The sequence below is a fragment of the Branchiostoma belcheri genome, unplaced genomic scaffold (assembly GCF_001625305.1).
Source record: "Branchiostoma belcheri isolate BF01 breed outbred unplaced genomic scaffold, Haploidv18h27 scaffold5, whole genome shotgun sequence".
Taxonomy (NCBI): domain Eukaryota; kingdom Metazoa; phylum Chordata; class Leptocardii; order Amphioxiformes; family Branchiostomatidae; genus Branchiostoma; species Branchiostoma belcheri.
This window is the reverse complement of record NW_017804131.1, coordinates 562,347-580,557: the sequence shown is the minus strand read 5'-3', so window position 1 is coordinate 580,557 and position 18,211 is coordinate 562,347. Positions and strand designations below refer to the sequence as shown.

The 18,211-nt window shown below is 43.2% G+C and overlaps 2 protein-coding genes across 2 annotated transcripts; both read right to left on the bottom strand.

Moving 5' to 3' along the window:
• Positions 1-328: 328 nt before the first annotated feature.
• LOC109479955 lies at positions 329-4,145 on the bottom strand. Its single transcript, XM_019782035.1, has 7 exons — positions 4,076-4,145; positions 3,518-3,568; positions 2,935-3,069; positions 2,388-2,501; positions 1,888-2,080; positions 1,237-1,409; positions 329-602 (listed from the first exon to the last, which is right to left on the bottom strand). The coding sequence occupies exons 2-7, from the start codon at positions 3,563-3,565 to the stop codon at positions 504-506; spliced, it is 762 nt and encodes a 253-aa protein (XP_019637594.1). The 5' UTR covers positions 3,566-3,568; positions 4,076-4,145; the 3' UTR covers positions 329-503.
• A 2,823-nt stretch (positions 4,146-6,968) lies between these two features.
• Positions 6,969-15,237, bottom strand: LOC109479616 (death-associated protein kinase 1-like). Its single transcript, XM_019781603.1, has 14 exons — positions 15,117-15,237; positions 13,255-13,357; positions 12,853-12,948; positions 12,545-12,646; positions 12,203-12,301; positions 11,609-11,707; positions 11,364-11,462; positions 10,901-10,957; positions 10,550-10,693; positions 9,985-10,227; positions 9,593-9,698; positions 8,757-8,920; positions 8,436-8,627; positions 6,969-8,042 (listed from the first exon to the last, which is right to left on the bottom strand). The coding sequence occupies exons 2-14, from the start codon at positions 13,354-13,356 to the stop codon at positions 6,969-6,971; spliced, it is 2,577 nt and encodes an 858-aa protein (XP_019637162.1). The 5' UTR covers position 13,357; positions 15,117-15,237.
• Between the last annotated feature and the right edge of the window lie 2,974 nt (positions 15,238-18,211).

Sequence of the window (18,211 nt, the reverse complement as noted above, 5' to 3'; positions counted from 1 at the left end):
TGAACCCAAGGTCCCGCTACGGGAAGTTAGAAACGTTCAAATAGCTGCTGTCAGCTCTGTATATCCTACAAGTAGATGATGAAATTAAACATTCCATTGCTACAATTTTTATACACATCCGACATCGTGAAGGGCGCTTTCTCATTTCTTCTTCGAATCTTCTTGTACGGACATTACTGAAAATGAATACCTATATAGCTAGTTTCAATTAAATCATATCGAATTGGGTGGGCGCATGTTGCACTAGTCTGTCTAATCTACTGACTATAGTACACTTCACCAAAAAAACACACAAACAAACAAACAAACAAACAAACAAACAAGCATGACATGTTCCAAAATTTTATTCGAAGCAACAATAGTGTTTTCCTCCCCTGTCACTTCTTCGGGATCAGATCTCTACTAGCGGGCAAATCATGGCACAATCTCACAAGTACCAAGTTTAACATGACGTTAAACAGGGTGTAGCAGTAGCTGGAACTTCTGTGTCTGAACTGCTGCGCTTAGCAGACGCCGGTGTTGTCGAAGTACCCGCTGCACTCCAGGTTCTGACAGAAGAGACACTGCTCCCTGTTGGTATGCTCGGGACAGCACAGGCACACCTGGCAAACGGAAAGATTACACCTTCAGAACAGGGGCAAACTCTTTGATGGTCGACCGGTCAGGGAAAAGATGGTGGTGTGACCTACTCTCCAAGCAGAGGTTTAGGCTTTGCTTTTTTTGCGTGTTTTAGGCGTTTTTATCGGGTCATCTTTTTTGTACTGGTGTCTTTTTTCACCATGGTAACTGGCAAATGGATACTGTCTGGCTAATGACTGTCCTTATAGCCACCTAAAAATCTGCTGGGAGAATAGTGTGACCAAGCTATCGAAAGTTGCAGGCGGAAGTTGCAGGCATACATATGGAATACTACTCTCCCATAAGCCTTTTTTTTACTATCACTATTATGTACATTACGGATTTTTGTGAAGCCTTAGCCTGGAAATTTTGATGGGCGAAGTCTCATAGCTACATGTATTAATAACGTTATCTTGACATCATAAAAAATTTTGTGAAGCCCTAGCCTGGAAATTTTGATACTATTAGGGGAAGTCTCAAAGCTATTAATAACGTTATCTTGACATCATAAAAATTCCAAGTTCCCTCTTGGGATAAGACACGTACTTTTGGGACACCCTAAGCCCTAAGCCATGGTTATTGACCCCCCCCCCACCTAACCTAGCGAGTGTGTCTTACCATGAAGAAGGTGTCTGTGACGTGACGGCGGGGACACTCGCTGTACTGGTCGTTCTGTCCGTTACAGAAGACCAGGTACTCACAGCCGGCGGGGTTGGACACGGCGTACATGCGCTGTGGGTCCGCGTTAGCCGCGCACGCTCCGGAGATCAGCTGGCGCTTGGCCGCGGCAACTGTAACAATATGGTGTTGTGGTTAGATTTGACTAGCCTCTACCGGGCTTCGGGAGGCGGCTGGAAAGAGCAGAAATTGGCCAAAAAAAGAGAGATAACGTTAACATGCCAGGGGAGTTGGTCCGCTAGAGAATACAGTTTGCCGCACACCACCAACACTCCTGGCATGTTATCTCTCTACTTGGCCAATTTCTACTCTTTCCAGCCACCTAAGATTTGACGACTTAGACTTAATCTGAAGGTTTTGAGTTCGAATCCCTGGAAGTAAGGAATGGGACATTATACTTACTTCTTCACTCGACTCAATACTAAAAATGAATACTAGTACCTACCTAAGCCAGAGGTCCTGTGTTTCCGTATCGGTCTATAGAGTTCAATTCTCACACTGTTGTATAGACTCCATTCTACTTCAAAATAGTGTTCATCCTCTAGTCTAGCTGTGTAGGCAAATGTACAACGTCAGTCCCCCTGCTCTTACCAGCATCCGTGCTTCCGGACAGGACAACAGCGCCCTCTGGCAGCTTCTGCACGCGATGCAGGGGCAGGTTGGGGTAGAAGCTGCGCAGGCGCGCGTCAGTGAGGATGTTGCGGTCCAGGTTCTGCTCGACCACCGCCCACCTGTTGTCCACCACCACGGTCTCCCAGTCTCCGATCTGCCCGGAACGCTGGGTCTGATAAACAGAAGGGAAATATACTAGTACTAAGATCTACAAAATGTTTGGCTGACCTGTACGCTTGCGCTACAGATGGTTTTGGCAAAAGTTTTGTCCGAACGAGACCTTGAAGCAAATGAGGTGGAAGTTTCAGTGTTGCAGCCATAATTTGTTGGCATACACTTACATACACAAGCGCTCTTATTTTTAACCCTGGTTAGGACTCCAAATACTATGAGTAGTAACCCCTAACAACAGGCTGATGAACTCTCATGCAAGTTCAGGCCCGCATGTATAGGGTTAGGAAACTCTATCCTAGCATTACCATGACTTGGTCCATGCCGGCCTCCAGGGTCTGAGAGTCGGGCTCGGCGCCGTGCTCAGAGGCGGGGATGAGGAAACACACGCCCCTCTCAGGGAAACAGTACACGGTCTGGTCCTGGGTAACGGACACAGGAAAATACACAAGTTCAGATTTTATATCAGATAGACGCCTTGCCGCACAGTTTGACTATGTTGGGATGGATATACTCTATAAGTGTTATCCCCCGGGGAAATGACTTTTCCCCCTTTCCTTTGCCTTGTTACAGGCAAAACGTTAACAAAATAACAAAACAAGAAACTTAGTCTGGGTGTCAAATCATTTTATCTCAATACCTGAAACTACAGATACAATGAAAAAAAAAACACGCATCATCTGGATCCCAATAACTAACCGTATACCGAAAATCAAAGAAATCCGCCAACTTGCCCACCGTGAGTTACAGCTGCGAACACACAAACACGACCGAAAACAGTACTTTGTCGCGGAAGGACATTTCATTCACCGGAGGAAATAAGCAAATAAACCAGGAATAAAACGTAAGACTCACGAGTTCGAGGTTGCTGAGTACGAGGATGTGGTCCCGATCGTTGTGAGCGGGGACCTCCACCAGCTGGTACTTCCCTTCCGTCTGGACTGTTTCCCGGAACTGAACTCCCTTCTCCTGCACACGGACGTTGTAGTACTGCAAAGATACCACAGCGTGAGCCGAAAAACATGCTACGTAAGATCATGCGCCATTATTCATACATCTAAGCTGTACAGATAAATTCATATTTCTAATGAGCTTAGACAAACCTTCTATATTGTAACATACCTGTTCTTACCTTTTTTTCCATTACTAAGAAACGAGAAGAAACCTAATTTACTTAAATGTACCTGCTACTTAACGAGGTATATATGTAACGTTATCTGTATTCCATCCTTTTGTTGTGACCTGTACTTAACCCAGTGGATATGTGTGTACAATAAAGGTCTTCATTCATTTATTATTTTCTGGCAACATTGTCGTTTATGCCTGACATCAGCAATTGGCTGACGTTCCTGTCAGAAAACAAGCGATATGAACTTTAGAGAACATATGGTAAGGATTTCGGACCGAGTTATGGTGTTATGAAGGATAAAAGTCTCACCTTAGCAGTGGCCAAGGCCACAAGACACATGAACACGAACGACTTCATGATCTGAAATGACAAAAAAAATTAGTAAAGAAACTGTCACTTTATTAACGCGTCTTCATATCACAGAACTGAGAAAGGTATTTGAGACTACTTTTGAAAGAAGGAGCTGGAGTTCGAAATCGTGACATACGGAGCATAGACTTTCTATATCGCGCCAGACTACATCCCTCATTGCGTTTTACGTACTGTTATCGTTTTCGTTATTATTCAGAAAGGCAGAACGACTTGAAATGATTTGTATATGTCGTATACATAAGAAGTGGTTTGCATTGTTTAAAGTTATGCCTGTAACATCAGTTTATAGGCTCTTGATCCCTAATAAGAACACTAGTACTTTTACAGCGGAAATATGTACTTCACACCATCAGCTATGCAGATACAGACATCCTTGCTATAAATCTACTATTAATATTCTACTCTTAACAACGAAGGAAACATGACCTCATTCCGTCAGAGAGCATCATGACACAGAAATTTACTACAGTAACAACGGCAGCGCCACAGCCTTACCTGGTAGTTTCGACTCCCTGTCTGCTGTCCACGGGCGAGTTGAGTCCAGCTACAGATTGTACAAACTCCACCAGTACCCAGAATTTATAGACACCAATAGATAACCCAGGTCGATTTGTCATTTTGAAGCGGATAAAAGATTGGCTTGTCACCAAATAGTCGCTTGTCACCTGCGCCATTCCCATATTAAATAGTGCGATTTGCCTATAATAAGATGTGATATTTGACTAATCGAAGATTGTATAACACGCGTACTTTGCATGCAGCCCGGCAACTGTATTTACGTTTTGAACAATACCATTACTTCTGTGGAATTTCCAAAGCGTTTTCAAACGAAGTTATGTTCCCATGCAAAGGACGCTCGTTGCGTGTTCCGATGTTCTTGTTAAGGAGAAAGATATATAATAGAGGAAGATTTCTCATCAATATTTGTACAATCTAACCGGATACTTAGCATCGAGTTGTTCCTTTTGGAACATGTTGTCGGAAATGTAACGAGGTTAGGGTCACCAATGCTACAATAAATGAACAAGACAACTATTGACACAGCCTTGCCGCTTGATAAGCAAGGGAATGCGTACTTATGCTGTGGTAATTCTCAGTTTTGTTGGTGCTTAATTGGGGACATGAAAAGCGGGGGTCAACGAGTAAAACTAATAGTTACACAAACTTACCGGTTGATAGGCAAGCGATGTACCATCTCCGTAGCAGGATATTGTATCCAAAACCGTGCCCATCTAGTTTTATGCATGAATGGGTTAGAATTTGGATCAGGCATGATTCTGGATAGTCTCCGTTTATCCAATACTGATATTTTTACTGTCACGTATTTAATATTCTTCAATCAACACACAAAGTACACACGCATTATATGTCAAATACTGTATACGCCATGTATGTAGGTCAATGAAGGTTATTCTGTACCCCATATAATTTTAGCCAAGAGATAAGAAGATATTACAGGTCGCTAATGACATATCATATTACTTTCTTGATTAACAAAAAAAATATACGTCTTAAAATTGCTGTGTGAAGCCTGTACATTATGTTTGATAGTACTACTAGTACCTCTCCGACGTTATGCAATGTCTTCTCAGCTAGCTTTCATTTTTGTGCTCGCCTCGGCTAGATAAAGACGTGAACATAATTGGTACAGATCTATCATCTTCAGAGACGTACAATCTTGACAGAGTGCTGAAATAGCAACTGCTGACTGTCGCAAATCAGCATAGCGTGGAGAGAGGAAATCGCTTTATGACATTCTATTTTGTCATCGTCAGAAACGTCCAATTTTGACTGAGTGTTGACACAACAACTGCTGACTCTGGCAAATCAGCATAGCGTGGAGAGAGGAAATCGCTTTATGAAATGCTATTTTGTCATCGTCAGAAACGTCCAATTTTGACTGAGTGTTGACACAGCAACTGCTGACTCTGGCAAATCAGCATGGCATGGATAGAGGAAATCGCCTGATGACACGCTGTGTCATTGAATCGGACATTTCTGCAGCGTACGTAAATGTTACAATTAATCTACTCACTCCGTCCTCCCATCTCTGATGTCATACGTAACTAGTTTTTAACGTGAGAAGGTCCCAGCTGACAGGCGGCGGGGTTTGGACCAATGGCGTGCCATCTCGGCGATGACGTCAAATCGAGCACTGTAATGCCGAATGACCTTGGACTTTCTCGCGTGACAGTGACGTAATACAAACTCTTCGCTCTCCATGCGGGAATGGTGGGAACTGCACCATATATAGCAAAATATACGAGTGACAATTACCAGGACAAGCTTGCTAAATACATGGTCCTGTTTTGCATCCTAAATTTGACAAGGTAGAAAAATAGCAATAGGTAGCATTAACGCAGGCTTCCAGCTAATAGAACATTCTCATGTTAGAACTTGGAGAACCCTTCCCAATGTGTGTTTCGCAAGGACTAAAACGCAGGTGTACGTCGATTATTTTTCACCACTTTTCCTGACATAATTAGCATGTATTACATAGGGAAGGCTGTTAGTGGTCTTTGGCCAGGTTCATTCCTCCTCTTGGATCTCTTCTGCCACGTCCAGCCTTCCGATGTCCTTCAGTGCAGAGGCGAGGGCGTCTCGGTAGGCGGCGCTGCCAGCTTGCTGTTTCCAGGCAACTAAAATCTGATGTAAAACGGAGAGACCGTTAGTCAACGTTTTACCCTGCGTAGTCCCATTGATAAGCATTCAAAGGTATGGTGAAGGTTTCAGATTCAGCTTTCTTAGAAGTTGGTGGGAAAAATTTTTCGCAACGCCTCATGAACGGAGACATTTTCCTACCATTCCCTAGGAGTTTTCAAAGCATTAACCTCCAAGCAGATGTCTGGCGGCAAAAGCGTTACAGTTAGAACTGGCCATCTAGAGAGAGAGTCCTCAGTCGCCTTGGGTAACTGTCTGGCAAATAGATGCCGCATGCCAATTTGCAAACTCGGACTTGGTCGGTTTCCAAGATCTGCTGGAGACTAGCAAAGCCTTAGCTTTTCAACTGTGCACTTATAAAAATGTGTTAAAGACAGTAAAATCACGACTACAAATAGGGAGTAAGTAAACAGTTTGTGATGAGGACCTGGTACTGTTGCTCGGCGAGGTTGTGCGGGTAGCGGTGCTCGATGCCGTCCAGCTGCGCGTCTGTCAGACCTAACGCCCGGCCCAGTTTCCTGCAGTCCTGCAGCTGCAGAGATTCCGCCACCTTCTGCAGCGTCTGGGGCTGCACGAGCTGAGGATCTGACGCACTGTGTCAGAAAGAAAGAAAGGAGATAGAACGTTCAATTACGATGTTTGCCTTTTTTCCTCTAATCTCTCTGTAACTTATGGAAACAACAATTACCCTCCGTCTGCTTTCCAAACGATCATAAACTCAAGACTCCTACCCTTCGTCGCAAATGAGCACATCGGCGATGTCCCGTCTCTCCACAGCGACCAGCGCGTCTGACAACTTCTCCCGGGCCTCTCCGCGCGGACCGTCGGTCTCTTCCTCCCACTTGTTCAGCATCCTGTACACCGTCTCCCGCAGGTCGCCGCTGAACTCCTTCTGCAGCCGGTCTAAAGTCGAGTCCGACAGCCCCAGCTCCCTTCCCAGTTCCCGCCACTCCGCCGCTCGCAGTTGCTTAGCAACGAGCTGGAATGTGTGCTTATTGGGCCCTTCCTGGCTGAAAACGAGGTCGTAGACTCGCTCTGACCACTGGAGGTCAGGATGCGATAGAGACCCGTTCTTGCGGGCGGCTTCTTGAACAGATTTCCGGTCGTACGTGTAGAAAGTGTCTCTGTGTTCCTTCAAGGCGCGACTGCTGATCACCTTTTCGACAACACTCGTCCCGGGACTGCTCTCTTCAAGTACTTTGTTCAACTTCTTTTGAAGGCGTTCCAGCAGGTAGTAGCAGTACTCGCGGAAGCCGCTAGGGTTCCTCACAACGATGTTACAGGCCATGTTGTCTTGCGACATCGCTATCAGTCCTTCGCTCTTGCCGTCTGTGAAGACCATGCCGTCTTTCCACACGGCCGGTTTGACAGGAAAGGTGCTCGGGTGTTCCTTCAGCAGCGTCGTCTGAAGACGCGGGAAGAAATCTGGGGAAAAGCTGTCCGTCGCGTCCTTACAGGCGACTTGGCTGCCAAAATAGACGACGGACTCGGACTTGGTCGGTTTCCAGATTTCTCTGAGTGGAGGCAGTCTGCGCAGAAGGCTCGGGAAGATGAAATCAGTCCCGTCGAATGAGTGGCAGATCTGGAACTCCCGTAGGATGGAGATGAGCAGCTTGGGGGAAACCGTCCGGGCGAACACTCGCGAGATCTCGCGGAAGGTCACGTGATCGTCGCTCTCGCGTTCGATGTGGTCGATAGGAAAGTTTTCCGGTGCGAGCAAAGGTCCGAACACATCACCACACAGCCACGGAGGCGTCAGGACCACGATCGGTTCAGAGGAGGTTGCTCTGATGAGTAGTAGCTGAAAAACAAACAAACCTGAAGCGTGGCACTTAAAAGTTTAAACTTCAGTACTACATGTAACGTAACTGACTTGTGTACAAGCATGGAGTACATACGAAAATTGAAATAGCTATAAATGGCATAAGAAATTACTATGTTCAGTTAACGATTCCAAAAAGCGATCTTGAGATATTGTATGTTGCTCTGTAGTAGTTTATGCGAGTTGAAGTTTTATGAATGTACCTGTAGTATTACGTACTTTTGTAATCATGTATATGCACACTGTGTGTTTATGAATCCAGGAAAGTAGGTTAGATGTCGATTTTTAAGTCTAATCCAATGGATTTCTAATAAAACATCCACCGAAGCAATGTAAAGGTGTTCTAAGTAACAAACTACGTGGTTCTCTAACCTCGGCTATGTCGTTGAGATACTCTGTCGACTTCAGAAGGAAGTCTTCCTGCACGAGGGGATCGATCTCCTTCACAGCCTTCACGTACTCCGGCCAGCGGAGGACAGGCGCTCCGCCCCCGAGGTTGTTCCTGCACCAACCCGGTACTTTCCTCACGATCTCGGAGCACAGCTTCGGCAGCTGTGGCTGGTCCTATAGGGTCATAGAGAGATGCATCATCATCATATCATCATCATTGGTCGACCCTATATTAAACGGGGTTATACCACCCTTTACAGGGTGACATATAATATGCCAGACCACATTGTAGATAAGACTTACCTTCAAGATTTCCTGTTTGAGGCACGCCAGGTGTTTCCTAAGTCTGTCCATGTCTGGAGACTGAGACACTTCACAGTCTAAGACGAAGGCCTCGGTGGAGATGTCCAGCTGGCCCCGGAACTGTTCCCTCATGGACCTCAGCAGAGCAGCAGCCCGAGACATACCTGGGATGGATTGTGTTCTATCAACCTCCTTTATTGAACTTTCTAGGTTATGTTTGTGTGCACCAGACATAGTCTCCACCAGACTCTTTTTCAGGCTGCATAAATAGTAGAAATCGGCCTAAAAGAATGTAGTTTATGCAAACTGGACCCTCTATGACTGGCCAACTCCCCTCGTCAGCTACAATCTTTTTAGGCCGATTTCTACTATCTATTGAGCCTGCAAAAGAGTCTGGTGGAAACTATTCCAGACACATGTGCCGTTATTACGTAATACAAGACAAACCAAGCAACTAGATGAATTATCTGAGGAGTCAGACCTTTCAGATAGCATCGGCTATTCTTCGTGAGTGACTGAGAAGATAAAAGATAGCCTGAAAGATCTGACTCTTCAGAGACATATCTAGCCACTTGCTTAATTTGGTATTGCGTAATGTTCTACCTGAATGCCTAATCTTCATCAAGATAGCGTTATCAGTAACTACTGCTAGATACTGCCAGGCATCGTCACACGTAATTTCGTGAAAGAGATACTCTCCTCCTCTCCTAGATCCTGTGAGATGATAAACTAACATTAACATTACTGGAAAGGGGACGAAGTGGTACACCCGGCGTTTCTACATTTTTAACAGTGGTGATTTTATGATAATTTTCCTGTTCGGTAAGATCTCTGACCTTTCTGTTTGTCCATCTTGTCCGCATGACTACCGACCAGGACTACCTTCGGTGTGAAGCTCGGGTCCCCGTTGCCTGCTTTGATCATCCGAAGCCACCTCTGCAGCTGAAGAAGTCAGAGAAGAAGAGAAGTCATGCACTGAGTATCCGTGCTAGTCTCTGTGGCGGAACTAAGTTTAGCGCTTGTACATCACCGTACACCGATAAATAAGTTAAGTTGAAGACCTTCCCCACACCATACGGTGTATAGGGCGGCGTCCATCTACGTTTACTTGTCCCTTGGGCCACACAGCTACGTAAGTAGGCAATACTACGTCGGCTAATGTGGTGCATAAAGGCCCTGTGACAGTCTATTCAGTTTTTACACATGGCAGGCGAATATTATCCAATACCTGTTGTGTCTGCGTCTCGGCGTCATCAGTTATGTTGTAGACTGTGACGTAGACCCCAAGTTTGGCGTGCATCAGCATGGCGTGTGTGACGTAGTACTCAGCCTGTCCCGCGAAGTCAAAGATGGCGAACTCGCCTGCATTCGGCACGGTCATGGTCCCCACGTCCACCCCGGCTGTGGGGCTACGGGCGTCCGGCTCTGTCGGCTTGTGTTTCTCTCTGGTAAACACGGCTTTTATTCCCGTCTGGAAACAGAAAATACGTTAAAATCAAGGTAGATGCCTAGGTGAGATGAAGCGCGAAACAACAATGCAATACAAGTATCATGCCAAGGGAAACGTTTTGAGAGGTCTAAATCTCCGTCTAACGAAGAAATCTTCCCCTAGAAACTTGAATTAAAAACAACTAAATCTCTTGAAAAACTAAAACTAAAGAAAGTGCTTCCAAACAATTCAAATTGGGCAAGTTTGATTTTCTTTATACAAAAATAAGTGTTAGATATATGCATGGGTGACAAATATTCTTCAACTTTCTTATAAGGTAGTAGTACTAGTGACGTGGTCTTACCCGACAGAGCGAGCCAATCAGCGTAGACTTCCCCGTCGCCTCGTCCCCACAGACCAGTAACTTGATCTTGTTGATCTTGACGCCGCCATCTTTGGACAGGAGGTCATGCTGCATGACCTGCCTGTCAATCTGCTTTTGCCTCGCCTGTGAGAGAATTGGCAGTTTCTATGGCAACGTTTTATTGATCATTACAGATAGGAATCTACGCAAAAACGCAGCATTTTGTGTAGGAAAGTTGGTAATAAATCATTCTGTCAGAGTATCGGATTTCCTGTCATCCAAACATGCATTGGGGTGTATCGTTGCGTCTATCAAAAATGACTTGATTGTCATGTGGTAAACGTGACGCACCCTGATCAGTTTTCTAACTGATTGGGATCCGGCCACGTCCAGAGGTGACAGGTTCTCCTGTGGAAAATGTAGCACTTCTATGAGTATTCAAGCACAGTGCACAAGGAACCAGTAATACCTAGCTTCAGTGTACTGTGAACCTGTCATAACTAGAAAGATAACATTTGCAAAAAAACACAATGTTTACCTTTGAATATATGGTATGCTCTGTTAATTCTTACTCAAACACGTTCATATATATGGTGACAGGAGTCTAAATCCCTCCTGCTATAAAATTGCAACATGATGTAACCCAACACTTGTTACCATGGTGACAGAAGTCATGTGTTTGGAGAAACAGAGCAAAAACAATATGTTTTCCTTTCGTGAAGGTAAACTGTTGAAGATGGCAGACGGTCATCGAAACGCTGGTTCTTGTTAAACAATTGGCTGTGAATAAAGAACTTTGCTATTCATTTCCTACCTTATTTCTTGCGAACACATCCGCGCCTTGGCTCAACAGCAGTTTCACAGCCTCGATATGGTCCCCCGCGGCTGCGCAGTGGAGTGGAGCATCCTCCGCCTGAGATTTTGAAAAATGGCGATGAACAAAAAACGTAGCGTGTATTTAAGATAACGATTTTAACTTAGGGGTCGCCAACGATTCCTAATTTTTATCTAGTATGTGCTAGTCAAATACCAAAGAGTTAGCCAGTTATAGCCACATACCTTGTCTTTGATGTTGATGTTACCTCCCTTGGACAGGACTATCTGGGTTGCTCTCACGTGCCCACCTTGTGCACTGCGATGTAACGGGGTTTTTTGTTCCTTAAAAAAAGAACGATAGTCCAAACAACAATCAAATGAGCTGCTCAGAAAATGCTTAGACCATCAGGTTAGATAATAGATTCATACATCAAAAGTTGATAACGCTACATAGGTCAATTTTCTAAACCTAATCCAGCGTCTTGAGTAAAGATTTTCTTGTGTATCTCATATATTACCTGGACGTTCAACCCACATCAACGTTGATAAAGCTGTGTACTTTTCTGCGGGTTCTCTTCATTCGTAGCATTGTGAAAATGACAAGACGAGACGGAATTCGACAGGTTTCAACTTACTTTCGTCTTTCTCAAGAATGACAGAGATCCTCCTCCTTTTACACCTTTTTCTGTGCCTCTCTAGTGCATGGCGCTCTGTTCGAGTTAGATATTGACCAATCAGTGTTTTTGTCATTTCATTTTGCCCTGGTTTAGGTTGGATGACTCTGATCTGGGGATTGTCTGTTTATTGCGATGGCAAACGTTTAGTATGAGATCTCACCTCGTCAGTGGCATTGACCACGCCGCCCTTCGTGAGCAGTAGCTCCACCACGCCGTTCCGTCCCTGCCCGGCTGCGCTGTGGAGGGGCGTCTCGTGAGCCTGTGTGAGTCAGGAATGTGCGGCTACATTCAGTCTCATGAACCTGTGTCTCGAATGTGCTGCTACATTTACAGCTACAATAGTTGGCACTGTCATGTCAGACTTCGAGATTGGGCCCAGAAATGTCAATCGCTCTTATGCCAGAATACATTCGTTATTCAAGAACTTGGAAAGGAAGAGACCTAGAATAGTTTTTTTCTTCTTGGTCGTTACTGTCTTACAAGAACATAACGTTGAACGTACCGCAAAGTCTTTGACATTCACCTCTGCACCCTTCCCAATGAGAATCTGGGAGATCTTGACCCGGCCCTTGGCGGCTGCCTCGTGCAGGGGAGTCCTTCTCAGCTGTTGGGAAACAGGCATTTTGGTAGTTAGTAACGTCAACCGTGGTCCTGTCTGCGTTTTAGTTTTCTTTCAGCATCCAATATCTTCCTCCTAACAATTAAATTAGTACCTGGATCACAAGTAATCTATACACACATCAACGCGAATGTACGAAAGGGTAACAAAATAGGTAAAGAAAGAAAATGAAATCTAGAAAACAAAAGTACCGCGTCTTTAGCGTTGACATCGGCTCCTTTGGACACCAGCCACTCTACCGCCGGGAGTTTACCTCGGGACGCCGCGTAGTGTAACGCGGTTCTCATCTTTTGCAAACAAAAACCAAAAATTACTCGTAAATATGCAAAATTAAAACTTACAACATAAAATATGAACATATTTACAACATAAAATATAAACATACACCAACAACACTTATAAACATACAACAACAAAATATAAAAAAAAACTCACAACATAGGTATCAATCTGAAATTTTTGTAGTAGGTGAGGAATTAAACATTGTACCCGCAGAATCGTTTTTATATGTACACTTAAAACTGACTATATATGTACACTTAAAACTGACTATATATAATACCATGTACCGGCAATTTTTAAACCTTACTTACCGATCCCTTCTCCTTAATGTTGATGTCCCCTCCACCCTTCCGGAATGCCCTCAGTCCGGACACATCGCCCTCACGGGACGCCTGGAAGAAACTTTTCTCCATTCTGTAGATATAAGAAAGGTTTTGAAATGTCCAGTTTCATCTCCAGTATTTTGCTACAGGGCCACTTAGTTCAATGGCGATGATTTGAACAGTGCACAAAGGATCATTGACGTCCCACTCTATTCCAATATAAGTATCAAAAAGACATTGCTATTACTATCACTACTCTTGTAGATATTTCATCCAAAAAAATGAGTAGGAACCTCTTTGCTTTGTTTTAAACGCCCATAATACACATCAAAGACCTGTTGGATATTGCCTCAGGAGTGGATATTGCGTTCTAAAGTAAGGAATGTCAGTAGTAAAAAACAGTGCAACATCTTATTGCCATGCCATTAATAGGCATAGTGAAGGCTATTCCACACGCATGTCTACCCTACGCATCACTTATTATTAACAATTGCTCCAATGAGTGAGTATTGGGCAGTTAATCGAGATACAAAGTACCCATGATTAGTGGTACACATAAATAATTCAGGAGGACACACAAAACATGTCGTTCTGCTACAGTTCATGCGTGGACGTGAGCCGAATGTAAAGTAAAGTCAAGGCCAGGGCTGATCCAAAAATGTTTTAACAGCAAGAGATTGGAGTAAAGATATATAGCACCTGTATTGCACATTACATTAGAATTTCTTCGACTTACAAATGTACATGCAGAGACAAAATATTAAAAGCAATCTGCTCCGAGAAGATCTAGCCCCCCCCCTTCCGAAAACAAGTATAGTGTTCCACGAAACGTCAACAACGCAAATATATTGTCTGTGGATATCTTTCTTCTTCTTCGTCTTTCCAAGGAGCTTCCACGTGTCCTTGGTCTTTCATAGTGCTTATCCCAATAAGAATTGGACATTAGCAGCTACACATGTATTAATTACAAAACAAGTAACCGGTACAAATAAAACAAAGGGAAATGAAGGTAAGGGCACTAAGGAACATAAATTCGGATTATGCGGGTGTAAAAGACAAGACAAAGTGAATCTAGTACGTTAGTGATATATACATATATACAAGACGTGTAGTATTTTTAGAGCCCACCTTAGCGAATCGAATACATTTCTTACTATAAACTTGTATGAAATCCTCTCCCAATGACAACAAGATTACTACTGTACTCCTTCATCCAAGGACACTGGACAATGATTAAGCTCTGTTCCTCTCGACAATAACTCAAAGACACGTAAACGTCAACTAGAATTATACACACATTTATATCCACGTCGTTCACGTCATTATCAATACACTAGCCCACCCATGTGTCTTCTTCAGTCGCCTAAAGTTATCCTCCATGTCGCCCCGTTTTTTGTAATGAATATGTGGTATTAACGACTAGAACAGTCAAACCCGCTCTCAAGCTGTTTACACGCGATATAGCTATAGTCGGTTAAGAAGGCTGAAATATTACACCACACTCTAAGTCACTGGCTGATTCATCTACTATATTAAGGATATGCCTACGCACATTCCATAAACTGGCTCCGTATATGCATGCAGAACTAGGCAGTCTGCGATAGCTCATTCCCTGTTTGTGTGCTGATTAAATGCCTCATATACGTACTTACCGCAGACAGTAGAATACGATATAATTTAGCTGGCATGCCACACTCACACTTTGTTGTATTGACATGATAAGCATGTAAATGTTGTAACCAGTAGCTGCGTATATGTACCACAGACACACCCACTGTGTACATTATGTGTGTCCATCCATTCTATATACACTAAGAGTAGCCTGGTAGCTTCTTCAACGTAACACCTACCTTCTTAATGCACCACCTTAGGAGACTAAGACGTATGGGTCTATAGACTTAAGACATTGTCCACAGCTGATTGCGAAGGTTTTGCCAAAATTGTGTCACAGAACTTGCCCTGCAACTTCCTGCTCGGACGAGACCACTTATTTCTGGGGGAGGGCCTACTGATCTTACAATCCTGAAGACTTTCCCTACTATAAGATAGTTTTCTTCGTGTTAGATAATATTTTGACATCGAACATCAAGGACATACATTTTTGTACATGTACAGTTAAAAAAAGGATTCTTTAAGACCACACCGCATGCATACATAGTTTTCGGAATGGTATAGCCAAAATTGTTACAGTCGGTTGATTCTTTTGTCAACAGAAGTTCCGCATTAAAGATACATGAATGTTTCTGGCAGACACAACAAGCTACTGTTGTGTCATCACTGACTTGCAGGGGCTAAACCAGTAGTGCTCCAGCCGTGGGGTTTAAACACGTTTAGAGACTACTAAAGGCACAAGGACAAAGTATTTGTTTGACTCTCTCTCTCTCTCTCTCTCTGTGTGTGTGTGTGTATGCGTGTGTGTGTATGTGTGTGTTTGTCACAATGTTTGTGTGTGCACGTCTCTCTCTTTCTCTCTCTCTCTCTCTCTCTCTGTGTGTCACAATGTTCGTGTGCCGTCTCTCTCTCTCTCTCCCTGTGGGGGAAGGGGGGCGTTTACTTAAACGTAGAGAGTTAGAAAGACAAATTCCCATCTCTATCCATGCCCCAAAGTGACTCTAACCTTAAACAAACTTTTTGCCATTAGCCTTAAAACACAAACCCAGCAACCTTATATCACAAATGGGTTTACTCTTATCGACAAGAAATTTAGAGCGCACCCCAGGCTTATCTTTGGTCCAACCTTGAGAGGGACATTGTTTTTAGGGCACCATTACACCGAGAAGTGACTGCCGTGGGACCGATATAGTCTGAACTGAAAGAGGGGTCAAGGTCCCGAAGTGGTCGACCGCGGCTGCGATTTCATACACTTAAGACCTGTAGAAAAATCATATTCCTAATGCAACTAGACAAATCTTCCATCGCCAAACATACATGCTCTTTTATCTCTACTATAACTAAAAAGCGAGGGAAAATTGTATATATCTAATGATATAGTTAGTTTTAATTTGTATCTGTTAGCTGTATCTGTTCATCATGCTTTGTTGTGACCAGGCAAAAGTATGCAATAGAGGTCGTCGTCATTCATTCAAATGCACTCCATGCAGTTTCAGGGTAGATACTGTATATGTATTTGAATTTGATCTCGAATCTGATTTGTGAAGGAAATGTGTACAGTACCATCTCGTATGATTTCAATGCTCTAGGCTGACTGACAGTAGGTAGTACATTGCGAAGCAATAAATATTTTATGCAGTGACAGAGAGAGGTACTTTGGATAATTGTTCTCTGTGTTTTTTTTTTTCGCCCCGGAGTCAGGTGCTATTATTGTGGCACACCCAAATTACTTTCGTGAGAGCGACCGCTTGGAAAGGGGGTCACTAGGGCGTTACCATCGATTAAATACCATGTTTCCAGAGAGGAAAACACTATCATGTAAGCCACAGGAATCAAAGGAAAAAGAGTAACCACTGTATGCCTAGAATACTTATTATGGCTTACCGTATCTAATAACTCTATCTGTACATGTATAATATCTAATATATATCTTACCCTTGCGTTACGCCGAAGGGTGCGATTGTACCAGCTATACAGTATATGCACAGAAATAGAACAGAATAATGCTCCCAGAATGTTCACGTTATGAAACACGGCTTACTCATACATTATGGGGACTGTAATGAAGTTAAGGCCGCAGCAAATAATTTTTATGGATGACATGAGCGCGCGCATTAATTTTCGCCTGATTTTGAAAAAAAACAACAACAACAAGAAAGTGCTCAACATGCTGAGAATGGGCAAAATGACTGATGCTATGCCGGAACGTGGATGGCAGATAAATATGAAGAGAGGAGACAAGAGAAGGTTCTGATTTATTATTTCGTCTGTTACTGATGCAGTGATGCATTCCATTCCTTTCATGTGTGATGTTCACTAACTCAAAACCATTTGTACAGTGATTGAAAACTTTTATTTTTCAGTCACAAATGAATCTCAGTAATCTTAGCACAATATAGGTATCATTTCTTGTTCAACAAGGTTTACAATATCAAAATTTGAAAATGCAGAAACCTTTTTTTTGGCCCGCATTAAATTTGGAGTCTGCAGAGAATGTCATCCATAAACTTTACTTGCTGTGGCCTAACGTGGTTACCCAGGCAGCCTGCTTTTTGTACGAACCGCAGGGACAGGGATGATTGCTGGTACCGCGAGCTTTTAAATGAGCCATCAGAAGTTTCTATTGAATTGTCGCGTCAAACGTACCGTTCATTAAAAGTGCTTTTCGGGAGCGCGAAGCTAGTAACTATCGCCCGGGGATCATCCATAACCACATTATCCAATTTACATACGGAAGTGACAAGTCCGACCTTTCTGTTCTGGATACTGTAGTATTCAACAAACAAGAATTTTTTTCCATGTCTTAGCATTTGTACATGTAAAGTTTATTTGAAAATAGATAAAAAAGACAAACAGGAATTAGTAGATATCATTCCTCCATGAAAAACTTACAACATTTATGAAATAAAGACTAACAAGGATTTTTCCATGTCTTTGCATTTGTACATGTAACGTTTATTTGAAATTAAATAAAAAAGACAAGAATTAGTAGATATCATACCTCCATGAGACACTTAAAGCGTTTAAAAATATTGTTTTTACCTCCATGAAAAATGGAGGTATTGTTTTTGGTGTGTCTGTCTGTCTGTGTGTGTGTGTACGTGTACGTGTGTTTCCGCACATTTGTAGTCAGCGTAACTTCAGAACGCCGTTATGGATTGTGATGATATTTGGTATGTTGGTAGGTCGTAGGAAGACAAAGGTCAAGGTCAAATATGGGCCTCCTGTTGACTGACCTTGGTACTACAGCACAATTTCCAGTTCTTGTATCTTTTGTCCTGAACATGCCATGGTCTTGTTTTATTTGTGTCATTGATGGAAATACGTTTTAGTA